We start from the raw sequence: 24,977 nt of genomic DNA on the forward strand, positions 1-24,977 counted from the left end.
TCTTTGAAGCAGCTCTTTAAACCTTTTTCTTCCTCACTTGTCTATAGATGAAGCAAGCCCTTGGTGTCCATTCAATGCTGTTTGCTCTTTTAAATTAAGTAACTTAAAGGAAGATTTACTAGAAGTGGCTGGGGGGGACTCACAGTGCCAGGAGGCGTTGCCTTTGTACCCTGTGCATTAGTGGGACCTGGTATACCAATACATGCAGGCTGACACACATGCATGCCCCCATACTGCTTGTAGTAGGTTTCTGTGTATCAGCATTCACACAGCTCTCCAAAGAAAGTTGCGTAGTACCTTGGAGTGGAGATACCCCGAAATTCCATCCTTAAGTGGAATTTTAAGGAATATATATTTATGGTCGTAAGGTTGTTTGCAAGCCTTTAAAAATTCATTGATACTCGGTGCTGGATAGCTAAGCAGCAACAGATCAAAGTCCCGGTGTAGTTGAAAAGACTTCTTATCTTCCAGTGTCACAGTCTCTAATTTGTTTAGATGCATGTGAAGGATCAGAAACTAATGTGCATTTTGGGATTAAGGCAGCTTTGCTATCCAATCTGAAAGCTAGCACATTCTAAAAGATTTTCAAAGTCTCGGAAGGCAGTGAAGTGCTTTGGTGATTTTTATGTCTTTGAAATTTAGTGTGCCTGCTGGAATTATACAAATACATGCTGCCAGCTGCCTGAACACCAGCAGATACCACCTAGAGCATTTAAGTACTGCAGTGGGTAGGCCTGCGAAGATAGAGACATGGCTCTCGCTGTGCAAGCACCCATGCAAAAAAAATAAGACTTGCTAATTCCATGTGACACTTGCTCCTTTAAAAGTTCACTGTAATTTTTCCCCTCCTACCTCTCCTACCCTTGGAGTATACTGGTGGCTATGCTGTAAGAAAAATAATATGTGTTTTCATTATACATCTCTAGAAGGGAGTTGCCATCACGATAAGGGGTTTTCAGCAGCAAAGAGAAAAGAAGAAAAGAAGCGGTCTGATCTCTTCCTTGGCAGCCTCAGCCTATACCATTGTGCTTGGGGATCATTTAACTAAGGAGGGGCCCCACTTATTCTAAAGGTTAAGATAAAAGCAAAATAGACCAGGAAAACTATTCCTTCAGTGTCTTCACCGCTCTTCAGCTCCAGTCCTGCATTCCACACAATGCTTGGGTGAGCCCTGCTCTAGTGCAGGAGCCTGGGGAAGAAGTTGCTGTAGGGCAGCCCAGGGTGAGGGTGAGGCCCTGAAGCAGGGGTTTAGGAGGTTTTATTTGTTGAGTGCTTCAGGTGTTGGATCGTGCTGGTGCCAGGCTCTGCTCTTAAACATTATGATTCTCAAGTCTGATGCTCAATTTTGTCTCATCTGCATGGTCTTAGACCATATCAGTGGTCCACTTTGGTATGTTCCTGGTGTTCCTGCCATCCACCGCTACAGGACATACATATGTAAGCCTTCCAGGGCAGGGCTGCGTTTCCAGGTGCCGCCTAGTACCTCGTATGTGAAAGGGCGTTCAGCTTTTCCTAAGCACCAAGTTGATTTGCTAGACCTAATTAGCTGATTTGGAGCTCTTTCTTTCTATAACTTTCATACTGGTTCCTATTGAACCTGCTTTTCTCTCTGGTGGGTAATAGGCAATGTAGATGTTACGAAGTACTGCACCTCTTGGGCGTCTTTACTGAGACCAAAACTCTCACTCAATTTTGTTATCTTTCAGCTTGGCTTGTAAATGTTTCACTGCCTCTATGTGCTAGCTGTGCTCGTGGAGTTTCAGATGCTGTAATATCTGCTCTTATGCATGGGGATGGGGGTTAATTATGTTCTGTTTAGCTTTGCAATTAGGAACAATCTATTTTTATTCTAGCTGCAAGGCCTCAGGACTTTTGCCTGCTTGTTTCTTTGGAGTGAACTTGATGGGCTAAATTACTTCGGTTGCGTGGAGGAAAATCAGTAATGAGATGAAAGCTGTTAAGAGCAACCAGTTAAACCAAAAAGTAAAATGAAAAAAAAAAACCCACAAAACAAAACCAACCCAGGAGATTCACTTGTCTAAAACTTTTTTTTTTTTTTTTTTTTTTTTTTTTTCCTCCTAGATTAGGTTTAGACATTCAGATTAGATTGGAAGATGTTTCAACAGACAGTCTTCTGAAAACACGATTGTTGTTGTCTGGATGTCTGTGATGGTCTCTGTGTTTTGGTACCTTCTTCATGACTAGAAGATAAATTTTCCTTCTCTTTTTTTTTTTTTTCCTTGAATAGGAAAGAATGCATTTTCACCATCGACCCATCAACTGCCAAAGATCTTGATGATGCTTTGTCCTGTAAACAACTCCCTGATGGTATGAGATATATTTTACAAAATGCTTCTCTGTTTATATCCAGCTGTTGACACGTTCATATATATAATTTGTCATGAAGTATTCTTTACCAAATATGAGTAGAGTAATAAACTAGTTTTTCTCTTCTTGTTTTAATTGCTTGTTTTCAGAAATCTTAGAGCAGGTATCTGCAAGCTGCACTCTGAAGTAGTTTGGTGTCAGGAAATACAGAACCATAGTGTTTTGCATAATCAGGAGCTGTAATTTGATTTAAGCAGATCTCAGCTGTCTTCTGTCATTATGGGAGTTCCAGCTGAATAGCTAATATGCCACTGTTTCAGACTGAAGTCTAGTGAAAATTTGACCTTGAATCCGCAGTCCCTGGACAAAGGAGTCCAGTTTTTTGAAGGTCACTGGCTGAATTGCTTTTTGGTGTTTATGGGATGCTGGTAATTGTCAGATGGGCAGAGTGTGCCTTATAAGTTGTGTTATTCTTCTCATTGCCTTTTAAGCTTTCTGTTCTGCCTTATTTGTACTTCTGCTGTGCCGTAAGCCAACAGAACAGAAAGTAAAGCTCCAGAAGCCAAATCTTGATGAGTCTGACTTAAGGAACTTCCTTCTTTAAAGCTTACTTTGCCATCCAAGTTCTGCTCATTTAGTTTGATGAGATCCAGTAACAGGCTTGGTTAGAAATATTGCATGATTTGATTAGCTTATCCACCACTAATAAAGAAGATAAAGGTGTTTTTTTTGTATATGTGTTTAGTTTTTCTTGCTTTTATTAATCATCACAGCCAAATCTTGATGAGTCTGACTTAAGGAACTTCCTTCTTTAAAGCTTACTTTGCCATCCAAGTTCTGCTCATTTAGTTTGATGAGATCCAGTAACAGGCTTGGTTAGAAATATTGCATGATTTGATTAGCTTATCCACCACTAATAAAGAAGATAAAGGTGGTTTTTTTGTATATGTGTTTAGTTTTTCTTGCTTTTATTAATCATCACAATATGATGATATCAAAGATGCCGTTCCCTTTTTTTGGGTTGATTTCATTCTGTGCAGTGTGGCCAATGAATTGTCATGTCATTTAGACCCAGGTACAGAATAGTATTACAGGGCTATAAAACTGATTAAAAAAATCAGAGATGAAAGAAAATTTGAGGCCAATAAAATTAATTATACTGTATGATAGCAGTTTTGAGGCAAGATTAAGGAAAAACTGCTGTTCTGTTTCATAGAAAATTTAAACAGTCTTCTTGAGAGATCCTAAGCTGAACTCTGTTCCCTCTGTTTCCACTTTGTCATCTGAATTACTGCAGATTTATGACAGTGTTGTGATCCCACAGCCCCTCAGATCTAGGGTGTTGAAACTCTGGCTTCTGAGCCTTTACCGCTCACATATGCATGGGTTTTAGATACTGCAGGAAACCATTCACTGAGCTGGTTTGTGGTGCATACATCTGCATTTTTCTCTTATCCGTAAGCCATTTGGAGAAAATGTTCAAGGAAAATATCTGTTTGAACAAGAATTCTTCTTTCCCAGAAAGTCTGCAAAGCCATTGCAGGGGTTGTCACTCGTCCTTGGGACTTGTTGGTGTATCTGCTGATCAGGGATGTGGCTGCTCTTTAAAGTCTGCATTGTTTCTCTGACCCCAACTGCAGAAAATGCTGCATGAGGCCTCTTCCTCCAAGCTATAAGGAGGGAGATGTACCAGTGCAGAGGGGATCCTCTACTTGTAAGGTCCAGCCAAGAGGGTTCTAGGCGTTACTGGGATGTTACTTGATTGCAGTAGTTGTGTAGCATGGCTGTTAAAAATCCCCTTGTGATGCAGAGGTGGATGGCTGCAGTGCTGCCCCATGCCCTGCTCAAGCCTCTTTGGAAGAAGTCTTTTTCATGCAATCCAAGTGAGGGAAAAAAAACCCAAACAATTTTTTTTTTTTTAAAGTTGCCCTTTGAGTTGACTTCATTCACGTGCTTTGCCTGTCTTCCCTGCTTTGTTGCTTTTTTGCTTTTCTCTGTAGAGGCTTGGATCAGACTACAGGGTCACTCTGCATAGAAAAGGTTTGCAAAGCTCAGTTTTTCAATTAAAACAAAAGCAGAAGATGCAGAAACCTTTCTCCTCTTTGAGTTCTCCAAAATAAACTTTGCCAGTGTGTTTTAGAAGAGACGTGAAGAAACCAGGAGAGAGTATGGGACAGGGCATGGCTGTCTTCCTGAAAGCAAAACTAAAGATTTGCTTGTCTTGTATCCAAAATCTGTAGGATGGGAAATCCAGTGAGGATTTAGTGCTTTTGAAAGTTTCACGTCCTTCTCAAGATTGTTGTGCATGCTCCCCTTTTTTTCCAGATGAGCCTCAGAGGAGAAAATCCAAGAGGCACATGAGCGCATGCACTTGTTAGTGGCTGACCCAGCCTGAAACCCCTTGTTCACACCCGTGCCTCATTTTTCTTAAACTGTGAAGTGGGAGCCTGCTCGCAGCAGCCCTTTGTGTCCCAGATCGCCTTTTGGCTGGAGCTGTGCATCCTCCAACAGGTTTGTTCCACCCTGGACTCCTCTCAATGAGAAGATGCTCTGAGCTGGAGCCTTCCTTAAGAGTGATCTTGCCTGTGCCTGTCCTGGGTATTGTGTGCTCTGTCTCTCCTTTCAGCCTCTGATCTGCGGTGAGAGTGGTGCCCACGCTCCATCACAGCACTGCCTCAGCCTTAGGCCAAGGAGAGCCACCCCCTGGAAAAGCCAGTTTTGATGCTGGTGAATATCCCAGGGACTGGGTTTTAAATCGGTGTGAAAAGAACAACCATGGAAATACCCTTTCTTTTATTTTGAAATCTGAGTGTTTATTTTGAGGAGACCTTGTGGCTCAGAAGGAAGTACAGATGGAAACCAGCTCCTGATGGTCTTTGACAATCAGTTAGGGAGGGAGTTGAGGGGCTGAGTGGGAACAAGTGGCATAAAAAGACTGCAGGAAGCCCCTCTGCACCCTTGGAGCAGGTATGGTGGCTAGCCAGCCAGCTCAGCGTGGGTCCCCAGGTGAGCAGAGGAAGGATATTTCAGCATTGTCTCTGTGCCGCAGTATTTTATTTAAGACATGCAGTATCTCTGAAGCAGAGATGTCCGGTCTGGTAGCTGGAATCATCTCCATTTTTAAGGCTCCTGATGTCTGCAAGGAGATGCTTGCAGAATCTTTCAAGTGAAGATGAGTAATAAAAGCAACTAAGAACCTATACTGATGGACTCTTGTCCATTATCCTCCCAATATGCTGCTGAAGCACAAACTTGATCCAGTATTTCATGAACCTTTTCCTCTGCCAGCTGTGGTTCACTATTGTAATGCTAAATTCCAAAGGTTAAATGTTTCAAATACTTCCTGATCCGAAGAACACAATCCAAACATTATTTTGTAAGCCTCCTGTGAGGGATATCTGTTTCACATGCAGCTGACAATATAAGATATATCCTGTGCCCTTTTCTAAGGTGTCACCTCAGAGATACAGCTACAGAGCTTGTTGCCCAAGAGACAAGGTGCTAGATCCTCAACCAGGGTATGAGCATCTCATCGTCTCTGTTCCTAGCAGGAGAAAGCAACAGAAATGTGTGTATTTATATACCTGACATACGTACTTCATTGCAGTGGTTATTTTGCATCCTGATGGGGAATGCTCTGATGGAGATAGTTCTGTCAACCTGTTCCTGGACAGGACTGAGCTCTGGCTGGCTGGGGAGACTCTTCAGCTTCCAGCACTGGGGACTTCAGCCTTCAGACCTGTCTTCTGCAGTTGGCAGAGACATCCAGACCACCTTGTATCACAAGGTCTTGGGACGTTTTCTTGCATGCAGATTGAATCTGTGGATTCATTACTTTGTTGGCCCACTGTGAGCTGATAGCCTTACTCAGTGATTTTCAGCCTGTGCTCTGCTGACTACCATAGCACTATGTAGAATACTGTTACAGGCCCATGAAATGTGGCTGGCAAAAGCAGGGGTATAAATCCATCAGCATATGTGATTTTTTTTCAGATACCTGTGCTTTGACTAATTTTTTTCAGGAACGTGTGGATTTAGAAAGGTCCAAAACCAGTGCTGGGAGTCCTTTGGGTTCACTTATTTGTGTTGACTTGCTTTCAAAGCTACAGCCATTCCCAATGCTTCAGTGTTAAGGAGAGCCCCTACGAGACCTCAGTCTTGTGCTTAATAGAGCCTCTTGATACGTTTTGGAGGTACCCTCAGGATTTTTGGCTTTAAAAGTTGCTATGCTAGCTGCAGTTATTATGACAAAGAGTTGTTTTAGAGGTTAAGAGCTTATCCAGGGCTGGCAAGGCTGCATCACTCATGAGGGCAAAGTTGTGTTTAAGAGTTAACATAGCTTTTATTCCAAATGTAAATGTGGTTAGAAGAAATTATTATTTTTTCCATCTTTTTTTGCCCATATGTAAAACACTTTAAAAACCAAAACACCACCACCAAAAAAGCCAACATGAGCAAACCACATATCTGGCATCCTCATGATGTCAGGAGATCTCCAAAAATCAATAGAATGCAGAACCCAATTCAGAAAATGTCTCTCTGTTGGTATATAGCACCCGTAATAACTACAAGAAAAACGAAACCACGTGTTGCCTGCACTACTTCTATCAGGCAACTAAATCAGTGCATTTCAGAAGATTTTGAAGAATGAAATTGTCTTTGTCCTCAAGCATTCGTTGCTAATTTATTCAAGACTCTGACAGTTTCTTTGCCTTGAAGGATCTTGGGCAACAAGCAGAGAGATAAGGGACTGTTTTTGCACCTTTGCTTAGTTTTAAAACTTCTCAGTACAACCCTTATCAGTTCTAGTCACTGGGTGGAGGACTCTCCCATGCTACATCCTCAGTAAAAGATGGAGAGGAATTTTTTGCAGTAGTAGTCCACAAATCTATCATGAAGAATTAGCTGGTAGCAGAGTATCACTAGCAAAGGAAGCATGGGATAGTTGTAGGAATAGCTGTATTTTTAATGGAGCTTGCAGTAGGATATTGCAGGAGTTGGAAACTTTCAGGGATATAAGTCTTAAGTGGGCCAGTCTGGTTTTGAGAGGTTTTTATATTGGAGTCTGCTTTTGATTAGCGATCGTGCTCCTCGTTATTGTTTAATGATAGCAGTAGGGAGGTAAGCTTGCTGGTCACATTTGTGAGTGTATATTTTAAAAGAGATCAGCTCAAATAAAGAAGGAAAATAGGGTTATTTATGTAACGGCTTCAGAAATATGAACAAACTGTACTCCATTTAGATGACTCAGCGTAATCTCGGAGTAAAAGATGGGTCTGGACTGCACCTAGTTTCTACAGCCTTTGTAGAGCTGTTTTGGGGTAGGTTGAGGTTTTAAGCAAGTTCATTTCAGTCAATGTTCTTTTGTGATCCTTTCTGCACGTCTTCTAGCAAATTTTGCAGCCAGGAGCATACAACAGAGCTGTTTGTACGGATGTTGCAGACTTTCGCAGAAAATAACCGTACCTGAATGTTTTCACCCAGGGTGCACATGTTTAAAGATTTATTCTGATCTCATCATGTAAGAGCATGCCAGGCGACCTGCATGTCCCAGTGGCACCAGGCAAGTTTCCCACACTTGTCAAACCTCTTCTGGGAATTATCTGCAAGTGGTGTTTTTATTTCTGGTAAGGTACACAATTGGTGCAGTTGTGTTTGAAGGCTGCTTACTGGTAGGAACAGAAATTAAATTTGACAGATTTAAAGGCGGACAATTGCATCTAGTGAAATGTCAGGCTGTGATGGGAAGGGATGCAGCAGAAATGATTGGGGTGGGTGCATTTCTGAGGGGTTCTCTTACTCGTGTGCAGGTCCTTTGATGCTGATTTCAAAGCAGTACTTTGGGCCATACTGTCAGAGCTTCTGTACATCTCCTTGTGTGTATATTGATAACTAACATTGTTTTCACCGTTGTTCTTCCATTTCTGTATCCCTAAAATCTTTCACAAAGTAACTCAAGTTTAAGTAATTTAAATCTTACTCTAGGAGGAATTGTTGTACTGCAGAATAGAAATACATTCTAACAGGATGTTTGCCCTGGTTTTTATGTCCTTAGTGACATCGGTTGCATTTTGGAGTGAGATTGTATATAAATACATTCATTGAATCTTGCCAGTGTTCACCTGATGACCTAAGCAAATGAGACCTCTGCAGTGTGCTGTTCCCAGTTTTCTCCCTTCCCTTTAAATCTGTTCAACCTGTTGATGAATTTAAATCAAATATACCTAAAGGGAATGGGATAAAAATCTCAAACACATTGTGTTTCTGTATGCGTCATGAAAATGGGGTATAAGCAAAGAGAGCTTCTTTTATTGACCCAGATCTGGGAAAAGTGCAGCATGACCTTTCTCCTTAGCAGACACCAGCCAGTCCACCGTGGGCTGAAATTTTCAGAAACAGAACTGCAGAGTGAGGACTGTGTCTCTGTTCAAGGAGCTCATTTTACACATTTTGGTAAAGCCAACCAAGATTTTGCCAAATATTGGTAAAATTAACTCTTGTGTACTGTCGGCCTATTGACACTGGGGCTTCTTTTCTTAGACTTTGTGGACATCTTAGTAGACATTCCCTAGTGCATGAGCTCCAGAACCTGTGCTTGAAAAACACCTGTAGAGCCCTGGTAGCCCCCAGATGTTCTCTGCCATCTCAGGTAACTGTCTGGTCTTCCTCTCCTTCTGACCTTGTTCTTTCCTGATGTAGGTTGTAAACACTTGGGTGGGTTTAATTTTGCAAAGTTGTATGCACTTATGTTTTGCTTTTTAAGACAAAAATATTCCTTCTTCTATTTACCTTTGTCCCTCTGGCTGCTTAAGGACTGTAGGGTGAAATTTGCTGCAGCAACACAAGGTACAGGACCTTTCAGCTAATCTGATTCCCGCAGCACGGAGTATGGTAAGAGTGTGTAACTGGAGCCATGCTGGGCTGACTTGCTTAAGATAAACACTGAAGAATGGACTAGTGTTGAATCAAAAGTTACATTATGAAATTACTATGTTTCCTTCGTTGTAAAATGTTTGAGATGAACAGAGGCCAGAGTCAGAGAGAAAATGACAGAAACTCCACACTGATATATAAGTCAAAGGTAAAATGACCATAAACTGCAATTTACTTAAATTTATTGCAGGCGTCAAATATGAGAAAAATGAAGTAGTCCTACAAGGAGTGGGATTGTGCATAACATTTGATCAGTTTTTCCTTTGGTATTGGACATAATTAGCTCACCTCTCCTGTTACCTGCTGATTAGTTTGGTGGGTTTTTGTTGTGTCACTAGGAAAGTGAAAAAGGCATATTACAGTGATTAGAAACAGGTACATATCCTTTCTATCAAGGGTTTGTGGTTGCAAGTTCTTTGCAAATCTTTGAAATACACAAAATAACACTCAGGTCTGTGCCAAATCCAGATCCCTGCTGTGTCCCACAGTGTGCTCCTGTGTAACGCTGGGGAACTGCAGCACGTACAGTATATTTTACCTTTTCCTTTAGAGTAACATGGGGTTGTGTGCGGAAACACACATCACTTCCAATTTCCAAGTGCAAGGTTGAATGGAATCAGAGGGCCAGATTGCATCACCTTTCCTCCACTGAACACTTCTCTTGAGACCAGTGAGACAGCTTGACAAAATAGGGCTCCCCTCAGCTTGAGTGGAAATAGGGAGCTTGCTCCGAACTGGTGGTGGTTGAAAGGGAAATAGACTGAGCCCAATCCCCAGACAAGTGCATTAAACTGCATGATAAGGTATTGGGGTGGAGATTAAGGAAGTTTGGATTTAGTTGGAGCATTGATTGCTGGAACGTATTTTGTTAAAACATTCTTTGCATGTATTTGAAAGCTACTTGTGAGAAGATGGGTTAAAAGCTTGGTTAAGCAAAAATGGGCAGGATTTGTTATTGGTAATTCATATTTATTGCACCAGACTTTTGTATCAAGTATAGACATTTTATAAAGGTTCCAACCTTATCCCAAAAGCTTTTTTTATTTATTTTATTTATAGTACAAAAAGAAATCTGTAGGGGAAAAAGACACAGGATTAAAACAAAATGAAAGGTGGCTTGTCTATGAAGGACTAATCTAACGAAGACCGTGGCTGCAGAACATGCAAAAAAATGTGCAAATACCAGTAGAATTCCTCATAAAAGTGAGTTTACATTCCTGCAGCGAGGAGAGATGCTCTGGGTGAAGTTGCCTTTGAGTCGTTTCAGTACATAAATTCAGGACCTGGGACAATTCCCCAAAGACAGACATGGGATTTCACATCCCAATGGATCTCACTGATGTTCCAGGATACAGGCTTAAAAACAATAGTGTCTGATTGTATATTGAAGAAAAAACCCAAATGCCTTTAAGGAGCTGGATTATGGGAAGAGGATCCAGAAATTCCTGTACAAACAAATCTAAAAGCATTTCACTTAAGATTTCTGTTCTCTAAACAGGACCTCAGGGGCCAGGAGAGTCTTTAGACAAGTACCGCAAATGATAGGTGATGACCAGATAGAGCTAGAGAAAACCAGATTTTTCAGTAAATTTAGCAGATAAGAATCAGAAGATGTGTGAGGAAGATAAACTGTAAAAGGGTACGAATAGCTGGGAATACATTCCCACATGGTTAACTTCAGTCTTACGTTCTGTTGCATGCAGGTAGCAAAGAACTTACTGCTGTATTTATTCTTTATTATCAACTTCCTTAAATGGCAGGATCCTTCAGCATTAGTGGGCTATTGTTTTAACTTTTAATTTATTGCAATGCAGGGGTTTCAGAACCCAGCTGAATGGGAAAAACATCTTAACAGTGCAGTTCACTAGAGTATTTCTTGATTGTTGACTATTATGCTAGTTACACACAAAGAGTAAAACCAGGTGCAGATGGAAATATTTTGGAAATCTTTCAAAAAATAAACAAAAAAGTTGGATGGCTAAAAGTGAAATCTCAGCAGCTGCTTTCTGTTCTCAAAGTTGAAATGCCAAGGCTGTTCAGTGGAAGTACCTTGAGTGTGTTTGGCCTACCACTAAATCCCAAGGTGTCTTTCGGTGCCTGGGAATGCTGACTCAGCTGGGATTGCTGTGTACAGTAGAGATATCACAAAAGGGACTGACCTAGCAGCAGAGAGAGGCTGATCCCTCCCCACTCTTAAACCTTCATTTCAGGAACAGGATGACATCCTGCACCCAAAATGATTGTAATTCATCTTGAAAGCTGCTGGGTGGCACTTCCCATCTCTTTGCATTCAGAGACTGCTGGTTTCCTGATAGTTAGCCTCTTGAATGGGTCTTGGAATAGTGATAAAAAACAATTCATGATGTGAATACCAGAATTTGGCCTTTTACATCCATCATGTTGACTGGAAACCTTGCTAGTAAGAGACTGCTTGAGAGAGCTAAGGGCAGTCTGCCTTGGTAATGTCTCCCTACCAGCAAAGAGCGCTTTCTGAGCCGGGGGTCTGAGTTCACACCAGTACAGTTATTGCCTCGGTGTCCAGCTTGACATCTTGTCTTGGTGAAGGGTTGAAGATCCATCTGGCAAGTGCTTGGGATAGACTCTGAGTAGCAAAGATTCATGTTGGGTCTAAGTCATAAGTAGTCATCTAGAGGTTCTCCCAGAGGTGATCATATAGCAAGTACCGGCATTTGGTGGATAAATCTGATGTATTTGAAGTTTGTAACTCCTCTTCACTTTGCTCATTACACTTGAATGTTGCAAAGAAATCAATACAATTTACAAAACCTCTAAGTGGAACTTGCTATTTTGGCATCTCACAAAGTCTGCTAGGATCTTTTGTGGGCACAGAGGAGACCAGTTTACCTGTGACCCTCTGCACTGTAAACAGGTACCAGCATAGGAATGGGGAGAAAACCTGCGTGGGCAGAAGGTGGGATGGGGGCATCACTGCATAAGGAACTACTACTGTGTGTGGTCTCAGTCTGCCAGTGCTGGACACGTTTGATATAACAAAGAAATGGCACATTATTTTCATTTTCCATCATTATACTGTCTGTCCCCATTTTTCCTGTGCTCTGGGCCTGACTTTTACTATTAAAATACTTCTGCCCTGCTTTCATCTGTGTTTTCCTGCTTGTATCTTGCTCAGCAGTGTGAACAAACCTTTATGCAGTGTGCTTATTCTGTTGGATATCATTCCCCATGTCCTTCAGTCTGCAATTAAATGTTTTATCTTGTACATGCTGTGTAAATTCTGTCCTTCTGACTATTTAGTGTTTTTCCCTGAGGAGAATACCTTCTTTGTGTAAGTATCCAACTTAATGGTGCAGTGGTACCACTTGCACAAAAGAGCTTTTTCATTCCTCTCTGGAGTTATTACATCAGGTTTGAAGGTGGTTTTCAGGAACAGTGTAGGCAGTAGGTGCGTTCTGGATAACAGCATCTCCTGTCACGAGGTGATGAAGAGCTGCCGTGGGTTCACTGGCAACCCACAGGACAGGACACTTGTTGTGTTTCTCTGCCTTAGTAATGTGGTATGATCTGTGAGGTCTGAAGACCTGATTTCTGATTGATTATGACCTTAGATGTTTCCAGCTCATGGCAGCTGGAAGTTGGAGGAACACCACCAGCATGAAGATCTACCCTGTGTTCCTGTGGGAGGATCGACCCTTCTGCTTTCCTTTGGCCTGGGAATGCCTCTTGCTGACCAAGAACGATCTCTGAGCATACCCTCCAGAGCTGGGCAGTGTGCGGGAGTGCCTTCCTTGCCAGGGGCTTTAAATGCTAACCTTAGCCAAAGCCTTTGAAACAGTGCTTTACTGATTTGGCTTCTGCTGGTTTGCGTATAAAACTCGGGGCCCTTTAATGCATGGTGTGTGAAGTGCCACATTATGGAGGTGTCCTGGCTTTGTTTTGGGGTATAAAAGGTAGATTTTAAATTGTTAAGTGGTTTTAAGACATTGCTGAATTTATTAGCTGCTACAGACAAAGCTTTATGCAGTTCACATGGAAGACTTGCTCCCAGCATTTAATTTAGTAATAGATAAAGTCTTCTCATAATTCTGAAACTATTTAAAGAATTTCTGGTGGCTCATGGAAAACTCTGGAAAATATTCTGCTTAGGAGGAGTTCCCTTCCTGGTATGTTTTTCTGCTTTTCATCTTCACTTGTCCTTCCTTGCACTTCATGAACACGAGTTTTGTTTTGTACCTTACCTGGAGCCAATTCCAAATTAGATTGCAAAATTGTAGTTGTCTCCCTAACATTCAGTTGATGCCAGAGACAGAAAGGTCGGGGTACTTGAGACCTGAGTAAAATAGTGCTTTAAAAGTCGCTACAAAACAGGTAGGAGTTGTTCTGGATTTTAGACTCATTGATGTCCCACATTGACCTTTTCACTTAAAGAAGGAATAAAGAAAATAACAAAAAACCTGTCATGCTTTATTTTTATGAAATGCTCTGAATATTTCCTGTTTCTCTCTGGACTGCTGAAAGCATCGCTTTGCAACGTCACCGTTCCTCTCAGTGGTTTCTCAGATACTTTCAGAAATCCAGGAAGTGCCAAGACTTCACTATGGGAAGAGTTACACTTGAAGATGGTTTTATTTAATTTTTTCCCCTTCCCCTGTGATCTCCCTCTGTTTCTCACTTTGGGATAACTGGGGCCAATCTGAGTTCTTCTAACGTTGAGGATTCAGTCCATCTTGCAGCCCCTGAGTTTGTGCAGTTAAATGAAAAATGTCACAGTTTTTCTTGTCTTTACATCAGTCCAGCTCCTGGAGAAAAGGATGTAAATGTGATCTGTAAAGGCTAAAGAGTTAAAAGGTTGAAAGGAAACAATGCTTTTAATTGTGATTTTAGAAGCAAAGCAAAAGCCCAGCCCCACCCAGCCCTTCTGCTGTTGGCAGTCTGGTGCAGGCGCTTGGAGGGCTGTGCAGTCGTGCTGGCTCCTCTCTCTTTGCCCTGTGCAAGTGGGGGCCTGACCTTGGCCCCCTCTGCAGGTGCTATAAACCCAGAAAAAAGTGACTAAGCATAGTTCAAAGAAGAGTTCAAGTATCTTGGAACCTTGGCCAGTTCCTGATGGTTTCAAAGTCTCTCTGTGGCTGGTGGGTGAAGGGGGCTGTTTCTGTGGGACATTTTTCTTTCAAACCAGTGGCAGAGTGGCTTGGATGGGAACATCTCCTGGAGGCAATGCCTGGTAGTATTTAGTATTTTGTGGATCGTTACCTGTTGGCAGTGCTTCTAGTTTTCTTGGACAGAGAGGTTTTCCTCTTGAAGTTGTTGCAACATTTACTCAAGTCATATTTATGCTTGGATGGAAACGTTGCTGCTCTGCTCCCTGGGGACTTGTCCCCCTCTCTTGAGATACAGGATTCTGATTCCTTTTGCCACAGTCTTTTTGGGAGCTTATTTCAAGGAAGAGACCTTTAGAGAAGAAAAAGGCTATTACTTGCTTAAAAAAAGGTGTAATTATTTGCATTTTGGTTGGTTAAAGGACCTTCATGTGATAATTTAAAAAATTTGGTTTCCTGGTAAACAAGTAAATGGATTTATGCTCAGTTGCACTGTACTTTCAAAAGGCAAAATGGCCCTAGGACACACAAGTAAAATTTAAGTACTTAATTTAAAATAACAAGGAAAGTAAAACACACTGTCTGATTTTCTGAACAATAATTTGGCTTCCTGTGGTGGAAAAGTAACCTCAGCTGAGAATTAAAGCCACCCACCTTTGTCTTCAGGCTCCACAGCAGAAATATAACTTGCTCTTTCCATGGTTCCACTTCTATTTTTGTATTAAACTCTTCTCCTCCTCTTCTCCATCTTGCTCATTTTTTTGCTTTCCTGCTTGCTCTTTTCTCCTACTCAGTCATTCTCTTTTTTCCCCCTCTGTCTATCCTAAGAGGGACCCTTCTGTAACTCTTGAGCTATAGTAGATGTACATACACATGCCAAAGAGAAACAGAAATATTTGGGCTTGGATCAGGTCTTTCATTTAAAGGCATATGTTAAAGATGGCCTCTAGCTACTTCCAGCAGCTTCCCCAAGTCTCAATGCAATTTATATTTGTTTTGCATCCACCCCTATTACTATCTGCAGCCCCTCTGGCTGTCCCTTCTGTAACTGAGACCCTCCGTTGTAGACCCTGTCCTTGCCCGTTTGCCCATGATCACATGTGAGAACTTCAGCCTTGATGAATGCCCATGCTCTACTGTAGCGCTGCTAATAGCAACAAAACATGCATGTAGATTAGAGGTCTCATTTGTCTCTATGCAAGTTTTTCTTCCTTTTGTAAGGTGCTTAATATTGCTTTGAGATAAGAGCAGCAGCATGGTACCTGCAGGGCAGGGGAATGGCAAAGAGCTGTAATTATTTGCTGCAAGAGTTTGGTCCAGCCAGGGAACAGCCAACTACCCCAAACTGCTGGCAGCAGGTAGGTAGTTGGCTGTTTTCTGGTTAGAGAAAACACTTTGCAGTCTGCTTTGAACTCTTCTGTGTCTCCCTGAGGGCTGAAGGCAGTGTGAGAAATGGTGCTTAATACAAAAAACTTGCTATTAGATTTTAAGTTGACTTAATGCTCTTGCTAGTGCTTGTCTTCTCTCCTGAGAATGATGATGCTTGAAGGTGAGATGGGAATGAAGAGGAGTGTGTGTGCAAGCTAGAGAATTACCTTCTGCTGTTTCATCCTTGAAGAGCTGCATTTTTAAGTTGCATGGTCCTAAAATTCGCATACGCTAAGGTGTGAAGTGAAGTTGACTGGTCTGTGTCTCTGCATTTGTGCTAGGACTGATTAGGGTTGCTGAAGACAGGGAAGAGGGATTTGCTGCCAGTCTGGTCCCTTGCATACTGTTCAAATACATTCAGTTCACCTTTTTAATTCCTGGGGCAAATGCTTGATATGGCTTGCTAGGTTGTCAGTTTTTATGGAGCTGAAAGGGCCTTTTCCTTCTCTTCTAGCTCTTTCTTGCTAATGCTTTCTTGTTTATAATTTTCCACAATAAAGAAGGGAAAAAAAAGTTCTTTGAACTGTTTTGTAGTAGAGAATGAGATCATCAGTGAAAAAAATTTAAAAAGGAACAGCTTGTTCTTTGCTCTTCTCTGCAGTGCCACCATTCTCCTTGGATTTTAGCATCATATCAGTGTTACACACACAGGATTTTGGAGTGGGTTCAAACAAACTAGATTCTCAGATCAAGGAGCCAAACCTTCTCCAAAACTGCTGTGTGCGTAGTGCAGTGTCATGCTAGGGGAGACCTGCCTTTTGTAGCTCTATCGCTTGGTAAGCTTCAAGAGGGAATCCACGCTTCCAGAAAGCTGGAGAAACACAGGTGCGTTATATTGTGCCATTCTGGCAACCTATGTGATGGTAAACAAAAAGGGAAATTGTCTTCTCTGTGTGCAGTGCTGCAAGAGCATCAGAACTGTGTTGCTTGCAGTAAGGTGGCAACAGATCCCGTCCCTCTTGCACACATCATTGGACCAAGAGGAGCTTTGATGGCTGCGTGCCCAGCCCTTTCCCTGCTTCTATGTGCAGAGCTTGGAGGAGAGCTGCTCGTTGCAAAGGGTCTCATTATCGGGTTTTGCAATGCCGTAGTGTAATTTCAAATAATACTCCTGTCTCCCCTCCATCTCTGTTGCTGTGTCTCTGTAGTTGCAGAGAGGAGTTAATAGAGTACAGGTGGTTAATAAAACATGTGTTGCTTGATTCTAAACTGCATTCCCTGTTGCTAAACATCTCCCAGGTAGCAGCTTTGTAGTGGTAGAGTTCAAAGGGGGTGACGGTTTTGCACCCACTTTCAGATGAAATGATTTTAAATGAAAAAATCCCAGAGAACCTGAGTGAAAGAAGCCATCCAAGCATCTTCAACATTTTTCATTGCAATAGATGCTCCCTTCAGCTCTTGCTTTAATGTCAGCGTATGAAGTGTCTGGCTTAATCTCCTTTACATTCTTATGTAAATTCTTTTTTTAAAAAAACAATAAAATCCTTAAACTGATATTGTATACCTAGCTTTAGGGGTTGTTGTGCAGATTTAGCTTCACTGTAGGAGAATTTTATATTTGGGGCGAAGCAAGTCTGTGGTTTGTAAAGTACTTGTTTCTGTAAGAAATTTAGGGCATAAAGTCTATCGTGACGGAGAGCTACATGCCAAGATTTGAAGCCTCTATTTGCTGTAAAAGTAGATTCCTTCGTCAAAATGAATGTAGAGTAAACCATGTGTAGCAGCCTGTGGTGTGTGGTCCATGTGGTGTCTACCCTCTCCCCCCTTTTCACTGCTCTCTCTGACAAGACTCTTTCAATAAATGAGTGCAAGTTTAACTCTCTTTCCCTTTCATTCAGGCCACATTTTCTTTTTCTCCTTGGGAAATAACACAAGACTTGCAATGTGAAATGTTCCTTTTGTGACTTTGTCATAAAAATTTATGAGACTAGAAGAACTGTTTGTGGATCTGGAAGAGAATCCTAGTGAACAGTATTTCTCTATCCATAAAGCTCTTTCATTTTACTTAGCAAATAAACCAGGAGAGAGCGGTGGGCAGGTATTTCTGTGCAGGCTTAGGTTGGTATTTTGTCTAACACATTCAAAAGCAGTGATTTGAGGGAAATCAGCCTGGTTGATCAGTGTGCTGTATCTTCAAGTTCTCTTGGTCTGAATTGTTTTGGGGTGAGGGAGATAGGGTGATTCATACTTGAGCAAGACAAACCAAAGAGCTGCCAGTTTGCATTATGTCAATGTATGTAAGAAAATATTTAGATAGAATTTCCATTAGAAGTTCAAAAGCAGGGGGCTTATGCTGACCCTAGCTTTTAGAAGCTCTGGTGGGAAACCTGAATGAAATTTAAGTCCACTCAATGTGTTTTTGTTGGCTGACTCCATGTTTTATTATCTCATGCAATGAGATCTTTCTTGGTTTGTCAATTTTCTACAGAGGACAAAAAGTTCATGTATGTAACAGTGCACATATTGAATTAAAGTGCGATTAAAGGCATGATGTAATGACCCCCTCTCCTTTTCCTTTAGTCAATATTTGCCTGCAGGGTCAATACATTACAATATTGACTTCAAAGTATTCAATATTTTTTTGCCTTTTGAGTGTGTTGGCTTCAAGTGCATGTAATATTAAACCTGTTGGTTGAACTGTTGGTCTAAAACTTACTGCCTAAGTAGTTTCAGGCTTGGATGCCTAATCCATGTAGGGCAGCTTTCAAGGCATGTGATAATATCACAACACAGCTGTAGGCAGCTTTCTGAGGTGAACTATTTAATCTGCAGTCTTTTCTCCCAGCTTTCTAATGAGTGGTGGAATTTGTCCCTTGGTGTGCGATGGGATTATTGCCCCCTCTCCCTGCTCCCATCATATTTGCTCTCTGCAGGACCTTCTGGTGACTGTAGGTTATGTGGACAAATCTCAGCCCCAGCACTCCCATCTCCCATGTGCATTTCTGCTGCCTTTACATCTGTGCTCTGTCGAGTGTGCAAAAGCAGCTCAAAAAGCGAGATACTACTTCATGTACTCGAAGTGCAAACATGGCTTAATAAAATTAAATTAAAAAAATTCACATAATCGCGCAGGACAAGTTGGTGCTCACTTACCTGGACTGCCAGCTGGGGGCACGGTGGGCTCGGTGGCTCTCCTGAGACCTTGAACCTTCTCACGCTTCCTCTTTGCCTGTATGTTTCCATTCCCACTCTGCTGAAATCTAGCACTGGTACCCATCAGAAGGGCACATGGGCAGATGCATATTGACGGCAGCTGTGAACCATTATCTTTCAAAAATGTGACACTCCAGAGGAGGGCTTTGATAATATTCTTTGCAAGGCATACAGAGAAACTGGATTGTCAGCAGCATGGTATCTTACTACGTTGCCTTTTTTAAAAAATTAAGACAAGAAAAAATATTTATGGATACCAAGAAGTTAGTGAGTTCCTCTGAAGAACCAAATGTTATAATTAGGAATCCACTGCACTTAGAACTATTCTACAAATAAGCACCTCAAATCTAGCCTAGCCCTTCCAGAGAAAACAAAGGTCAGCAGGCTGCTTTGAGGATTAGCAAACCAGAATTTCTTGGACCAAGATACTAATTACTTCCGAAGCTGAGGATGATTGCTACTTCCAAATCCAAATTGTTGCCAAAACCTCATGATAAACCTCAGTAGTGCTCCTCTCTAGCCTAACTTTTGAATTAAGATACTTCTAGAGGGGACTCTTAATTAAAGGATAAAAAGCCTAATATAAAGGGAAGGCAGGATAATTGTGGGAATATTCTGCTTGTGGAAGGCTACACTTCTGCATAGCCTGATCCAAAGTCATTGAATACTTCCCAGGTCACCAGCAGCAATTTGGGCTCAACAGGAGTGAAGCTGGAAACAAGTGCAGCTCTGAGAACCCAAAAGCATGTGTGACCTGGGAAATGGTGTCCTGCATTGCCTGTGTGCTTGTGAGGTGGGGTCCCATATTTCTTGCTTACTGTTGCCTGACAGCAAAAGGATGAGGACTAGGCTCACTATTACAGATTCCTAGTTGGAAAGATTTATCCACATGTTTTTTAAGGGTTTTCACATATCTACTGCTGTACTTGAGCATTCACTTGTGTACGTATTCGCTCGTATGTTGTAGCCCCAGTGGCTGTGAATTTGGTAGTGTCCTGAGAGACTGTGGTTTTCATCTCAATGGAAGAGATGGAAAGAAGCATCGTTTTTGTGAGATCTAGATTTAAAGCAAAAAGGTTACAGTAGCACTGGGAGAGTGGGGAGAGGGGTTAGAGTTAAATATGTCGCCAGTTAGCTTCTACCTGCAGCCTACTGACTTCCTTGTTCAATTTCAGGGAACTTTGAAGTGGGTGTTCACATCGCAGACGTAAGCTACTTCGTACTGGAAGAAACGGCACTGGATGAAGTAGCGAGTGAAAGAGCAACTAGTGTCTATCTAGTGCAAAAGGTGAGGACAACTTTTCCTTTTTTCATCTGCCAGCTGTGTCTTCCGTTTACCATAAAGTCATTTTAAAGGTTTGTTTTCAGACTCCCACACAGCCAAACCTAGCTATTATTGCAGCAAACCTACAAAAATGAATAAATTGAGGCAAGCACAAGAGATAACATAGCTGCTGACTACCTCGGAGCTTACAGAGAGAGCAAGGGGTGAAGCAGCAGTTTGTGACCCTGTGTCTGTGGGCAGAGACCCAGGTGTGCCAGGGCTTGCCAGCTCAAGAGCAGCTCCGTGTGACTGGGACTCTGCTGACCTGGGGCTGGTTCAGGACCCAGAGCTGCATGGCTACATTTGTACTGTGCTGAGCCTAACAGACCCGTGCTGGCTCACCTGCTTTGCTGTTGGGAGCTTGATATTTGCAGATGTGGTGGTGGTGGAGAGTTTTGTCTTTCTCTTCAGTGCAATAGTACTAGCTAATCCCTCCCAGAAGTGGAGGCATGGCAGAGCAGGGTATAAAACACCCTGTGCAATCTCACATCTTGAGGTACAACAGAATGTTCGCACTCTTATTGGGGTATCCCAAATACTGGAGAAATTATCTTTCATGATGCAGTGAAAAGATACTTGAAATAGTGCATGTCTTAGTGTAACAGAATCAAATGTTAAACTGACATTTAAAGTTGACTTCTGCACTTTAGAAATTAACAGGTTCAAGTTTAACATTATCAGAAAGGAAACATCCAGGTTTTGTCTGTGGCTGTCTCATTTTCAGTTGAATGTGCAGAAACACTTCCTAGCTCATCAGATACCACTGGCGCTGTGCATGTAGGGAAGCTGGGCAGCTCTGCTGGTAGTGTCCTGTGTCTGCTTGAGGCATCAGCTGCATGCAGACGAGTATTGAGGCAGGCTATAGGAGCAGATTAATCTGCCTCTCCCCACACTCCCATTCAGTCAGGCTGAAGTCCTTGTCTCTGCAGCCCTTTCCAGGATGACAGGGCATCTTTTGTGTAATAAATAAAGACATCCTACTTGCTACTTAGGATTAGGAGTGATTCTTCCCCTTCCTTCCTGGATGTTCCCAGGGTTGTTGTAGTCCACGGAAGTGTTGTGGCAGTATTTCCAAATCAAAATACTGTGATTTGAAGGCATGTGATTTATTTTTTTTAAAGGGAGAAGGAAGATTTTTATATAGAAAGGAGACATTTTTAATGAAAATCTAGTTGAATGCAAAAGCTAATTGAATTTTCTTTCAAACTGCGTTTTCCCCCCAGCACTACCAGTCAGTCATGTGCGATGCCAACATACGTTATCTGTTGCCTGTTATCTTCAATTGCTCTTCCAACTACCATGGCCCAGCAGTCAGGATTAGTGTTTTACCCACACTTCTGCCCTGCAGAAAATATATTTTATGAGTGCAAACTAGGTTAGAGGATGAAATGCTCGATATTTTAATTGCAAGAGATGAAAAGGAGAGAGGGGATGGGCAAAGGAAAGCAGCCAGGCTGTCTGAAACAAGATGGTAGCATGGCTGTTGTAGAAAATATGCTTTCCTTTGATGGAACTGTTTCCTAAGACAGCTGTGATTCTGCTAGAGGTTAGCACCATGCTAATCCTCCCAGAGAAGTTAAATAAAGCCACATGTTTAATTTTCCTGAACCATATATCCAGAAGGGGAGTTATTGTGTAATTGCTAGTGGTCTGTTTAATAAAAGTCAAAAGTTTTTGAAAGAAGAGTGTATCAGGTTTTAAGAAGCAAGAAAACCTAAACAGTTTCCTCTTTTTTGGCACATCTTATAGTGTTATTTTAGGTGTGAAGCAGCTCGAGTGAGAGGTCAGCCATAAATCCCTATAATATTTTATTGGTCCTATTTTATACTGGAGATCAAAGATCGGAACTGTAAGCCTGTCTTCACATTGAGTCCAAGGACTTTGAGACACTCACTTTTGACACCAGCAGGTTGTCAGGGTGTTGATATTTTGATAATCTCAGGCCGAGTAATAAAGAGTGGCTCAAAATCTGAATTCATGGAAGTGTTGATACAACTCTTAGCAGAAATCTTGGCTCATAAACAAATTGCTTATTTCCTTTGAGTCTCTTTTAGTGTATAAGCAAGCAGCTTGCTGAGCCCACCCCATTGTTGGACCTCAGTGTCCTCCTCCCAGCTCTGGGGAGAGCAGCTGATGGAAACTCTCTGTTAAAACAATCCCTCCCCATCGGGCTGGTGGTGGGAGAAGGCGTCACCTCGGGGGTCAGTGGTGGTTGTAACCAGCCCGAACCAAGCGTGAATGGGCAGCCGGAGCAAGATGCCAGCAGAATGGGGTTGTTTAAAACTGCCCACGTGACTTTGTGCAAATAAGGGGTCATTCTTAACCAGAGTTTGTTCCCTTTTCCCTTTGACTGACTGATCTTCCCCTTCCATTCCTTGAAAAGCTGCTACAGCAAATCCATTGATGCGAGCCACTGGCTAACCCACTCTGAACCTGGTCAGTAAGTAGGTCCTGGCTGCAGCAGAAGTTTCTGATTTTTGAAGGGAAACATGAGTTTTATCATCCCAGCATGCATTTGCTACCTCCCACTGCCCAGCTCCCTAGGAATGAGTCTGAGGCTGGAAACTCACATATGATTTCTGGAAGCACTTTATTAGCCGAAGAGACAAAACAAAACCAAGGGCTCTCACAAGCAGGAGGTTGGATCTTCCTGTGTCCAAACCAAATCCGCTTGCAGAGGAGCCAGCTGCTAAGCAGTGTGGCTGGCCTTGGTCACAGGTCCATGTGTTTTGTAACACTGAGATGATGATGCATAGGAAACCCCCCAGCCCTGGTGGTGCCTTCTCTTACTTTGGCTTTCCCTTGCTGCCCACTGCTTTGGTGTGCTGGGATGTGGGGCTGCCTGCGGGGAGAGCTGACGGCACAGAGGGGGGCTGTGGGCAATGCCAGAGCACTGAGTCTCAAGCGGTGTACGGCAGTGCTGGAGATTTCACATGTAGGACTTGGAAATAGGGAGAGAGAAATCCTCTGCCTGTGATTTGATTTGAAATGCAGACCCATGGCTGTGAGCATTGTGGATATCAGAGCCTTTCACTCAAGGAACTGCCCTTTCCAGTATCTCTTGCGCCCTGCTAGGCTTGTGGGGAGAGATTATGTCTTTTATTAGTCTGACTGATAGAGGGGGATGAAAACCAAACAAGCTCTCATCACCCAAGCCTTTCTTCAGCCCTGGTTTCTATGATACATTCATTAGAAAGGATTTCCTGGGGGCTGTAGGTCCTTTTTTTCATTATGAAAGTTTTTTCCTCTAGCCCTGCTGGGTCCTTCCAACTGCATTTCTAGATTCAGCTACATTTATGCACCCCCCTGTTCCAGCTTTATGATCCCTGTATAAGCCCAGGTGACTTTTATTTCTACCTGCAGTAAAATAAAGCTGAGTGATGTGATCCCCAACATAGGCACTTCCTTAGCAATTAGCTAAGGAAACCACTCCACGCTGGAGGTGATAAGCCTCGGCAGTGTGTCAGCTAGCTGGATTTCTGCACGCTGTGGCACTCCACATGGCAGCTGGCAGACGCTGGTTTCTCTTGGCAGACAGTCACGGGAAGGGCAAAGCATTTAAAAGATGCTGGGCAACCTTGGGATTATTTGAGGTGATGCTATGCAACCCTGATATTTTGCAAATCTGGGTTAAAGACATACTTAGGGAAATCTCCTCTCATCCTGTGTCTCCTTCAAAAAGAGATGGAGATAATCCTGTTGCAAAAGTATCTTCTGGGCAGCCCCTGGGATAACTCCTGAAACATCTCACTCTCCAAGCGTGACGCAGTTGTGACATCTTTGTATGTTAAATGCTGGGCTTGCATCTACTAAGAATCCTTTCAGCCTGTGACCATATCATGTTAAGGAGAAAGGAAGTGTGTATTTATAACTTAAACTTCTGTGCTTTGTGACAGTTGATTTATTCTCAGTGTAGAGTGTGAAAAGGAATCGTGATGTCAAAGCAGAGGGAGGCAGTTAACCAAGACTGCCATGATGCTGAACACAGGTGTTTTCTTTTAATTCAGTCAGGTAGGCAAGATTGAAATATCCTCAGTGCAAAGTCACAATGTCTTATATATGTATTTGTTGAGCTCAGGAAAAGGTTGACTGAATTCTTGCTCTCCTGCAAGACTTCCCCCAAGGCTTGGGTTAAGTTACTTTGCCTAAAGTTTCTCTCCTGTAAAACAAGGGTAGCACGGGTTGATGCTTCCCTATTTCACAGTAGGTTTGTTATAGCTAATTGCTTGGTGAGTGCTTAGTGCTGTAATCATGATCTGAGTTAAAGCTTTGCTTGTGTTTCACATCACCGGAAGCCCTTCCATAGAATTATAGCCTCTTGAATCGGATATTAATCCTGCTCAAGTACACTTAAAACAAGCATCCTGTTGTTTTGTTTGGGCTATTCTTTGTGGATGGGCTTTCGTGTTTCATGTAGGCATTTTTCTAGCAGACTGTTACTGCTGCAGGAGGTGTGAAGGGAAAGAGGATGTGTTAAAGCACAGAAATATTCAATAAGTACAGTGCATCGCCAGATAATCAATCACAGAGCAGGGGAGAGACAGAAAATCTAGTAACTGCAGCTTTTAATTTGGGTGGAAAAGGGCATGGGAGCTTTTATTAAATTACTAGCACTTTGTTCACTGTGACATGAACTTCAGGGTCTCACGGTGGTCATGGGTGATCTTAGGCAGGCAGGGATTTCCGATAGTCTATAAAGCTATTTTGTCTCGCTTTCTGGTATGGGTTGGCACCGC

At 42.3% G+C, this 24,977-nt stretch overlaps 1 protein-coding gene across 1 annotated transcript in view; it reads left to right on the forward strand.

The window, feature by feature from the left end:
• Window positions 1–24,977, forward strand: part of DIS3L2 (DIS3 like 3'-5' exoribonuclease 2) — a 196,121-nt gene that overhangs the window by 95,234 nt on the left and 75,910 nt on the right. Inside the window, 2 exon segments of the mRNA XM_055817148.1 lie at window positions 2,249–2,328; window positions 20,093–20,205. Coding sequence (XP_055673123.1) covers window positions 2,249–2,328; window positions 20,093–20,205 — 193 coding nt within the window.

Source organism: Falco peregrinus, chromosome 12 (assembly GCF_023634155.1).
Source record: "Falco peregrinus isolate bFalPer1 chromosome 12, bFalPer1.pri, whole genome shotgun sequence".
Taxonomy (NCBI): Eukaryota; Metazoa; Chordata; class Aves; order Falconiformes; family Falconidae; genus Falco; species Falco peregrinus.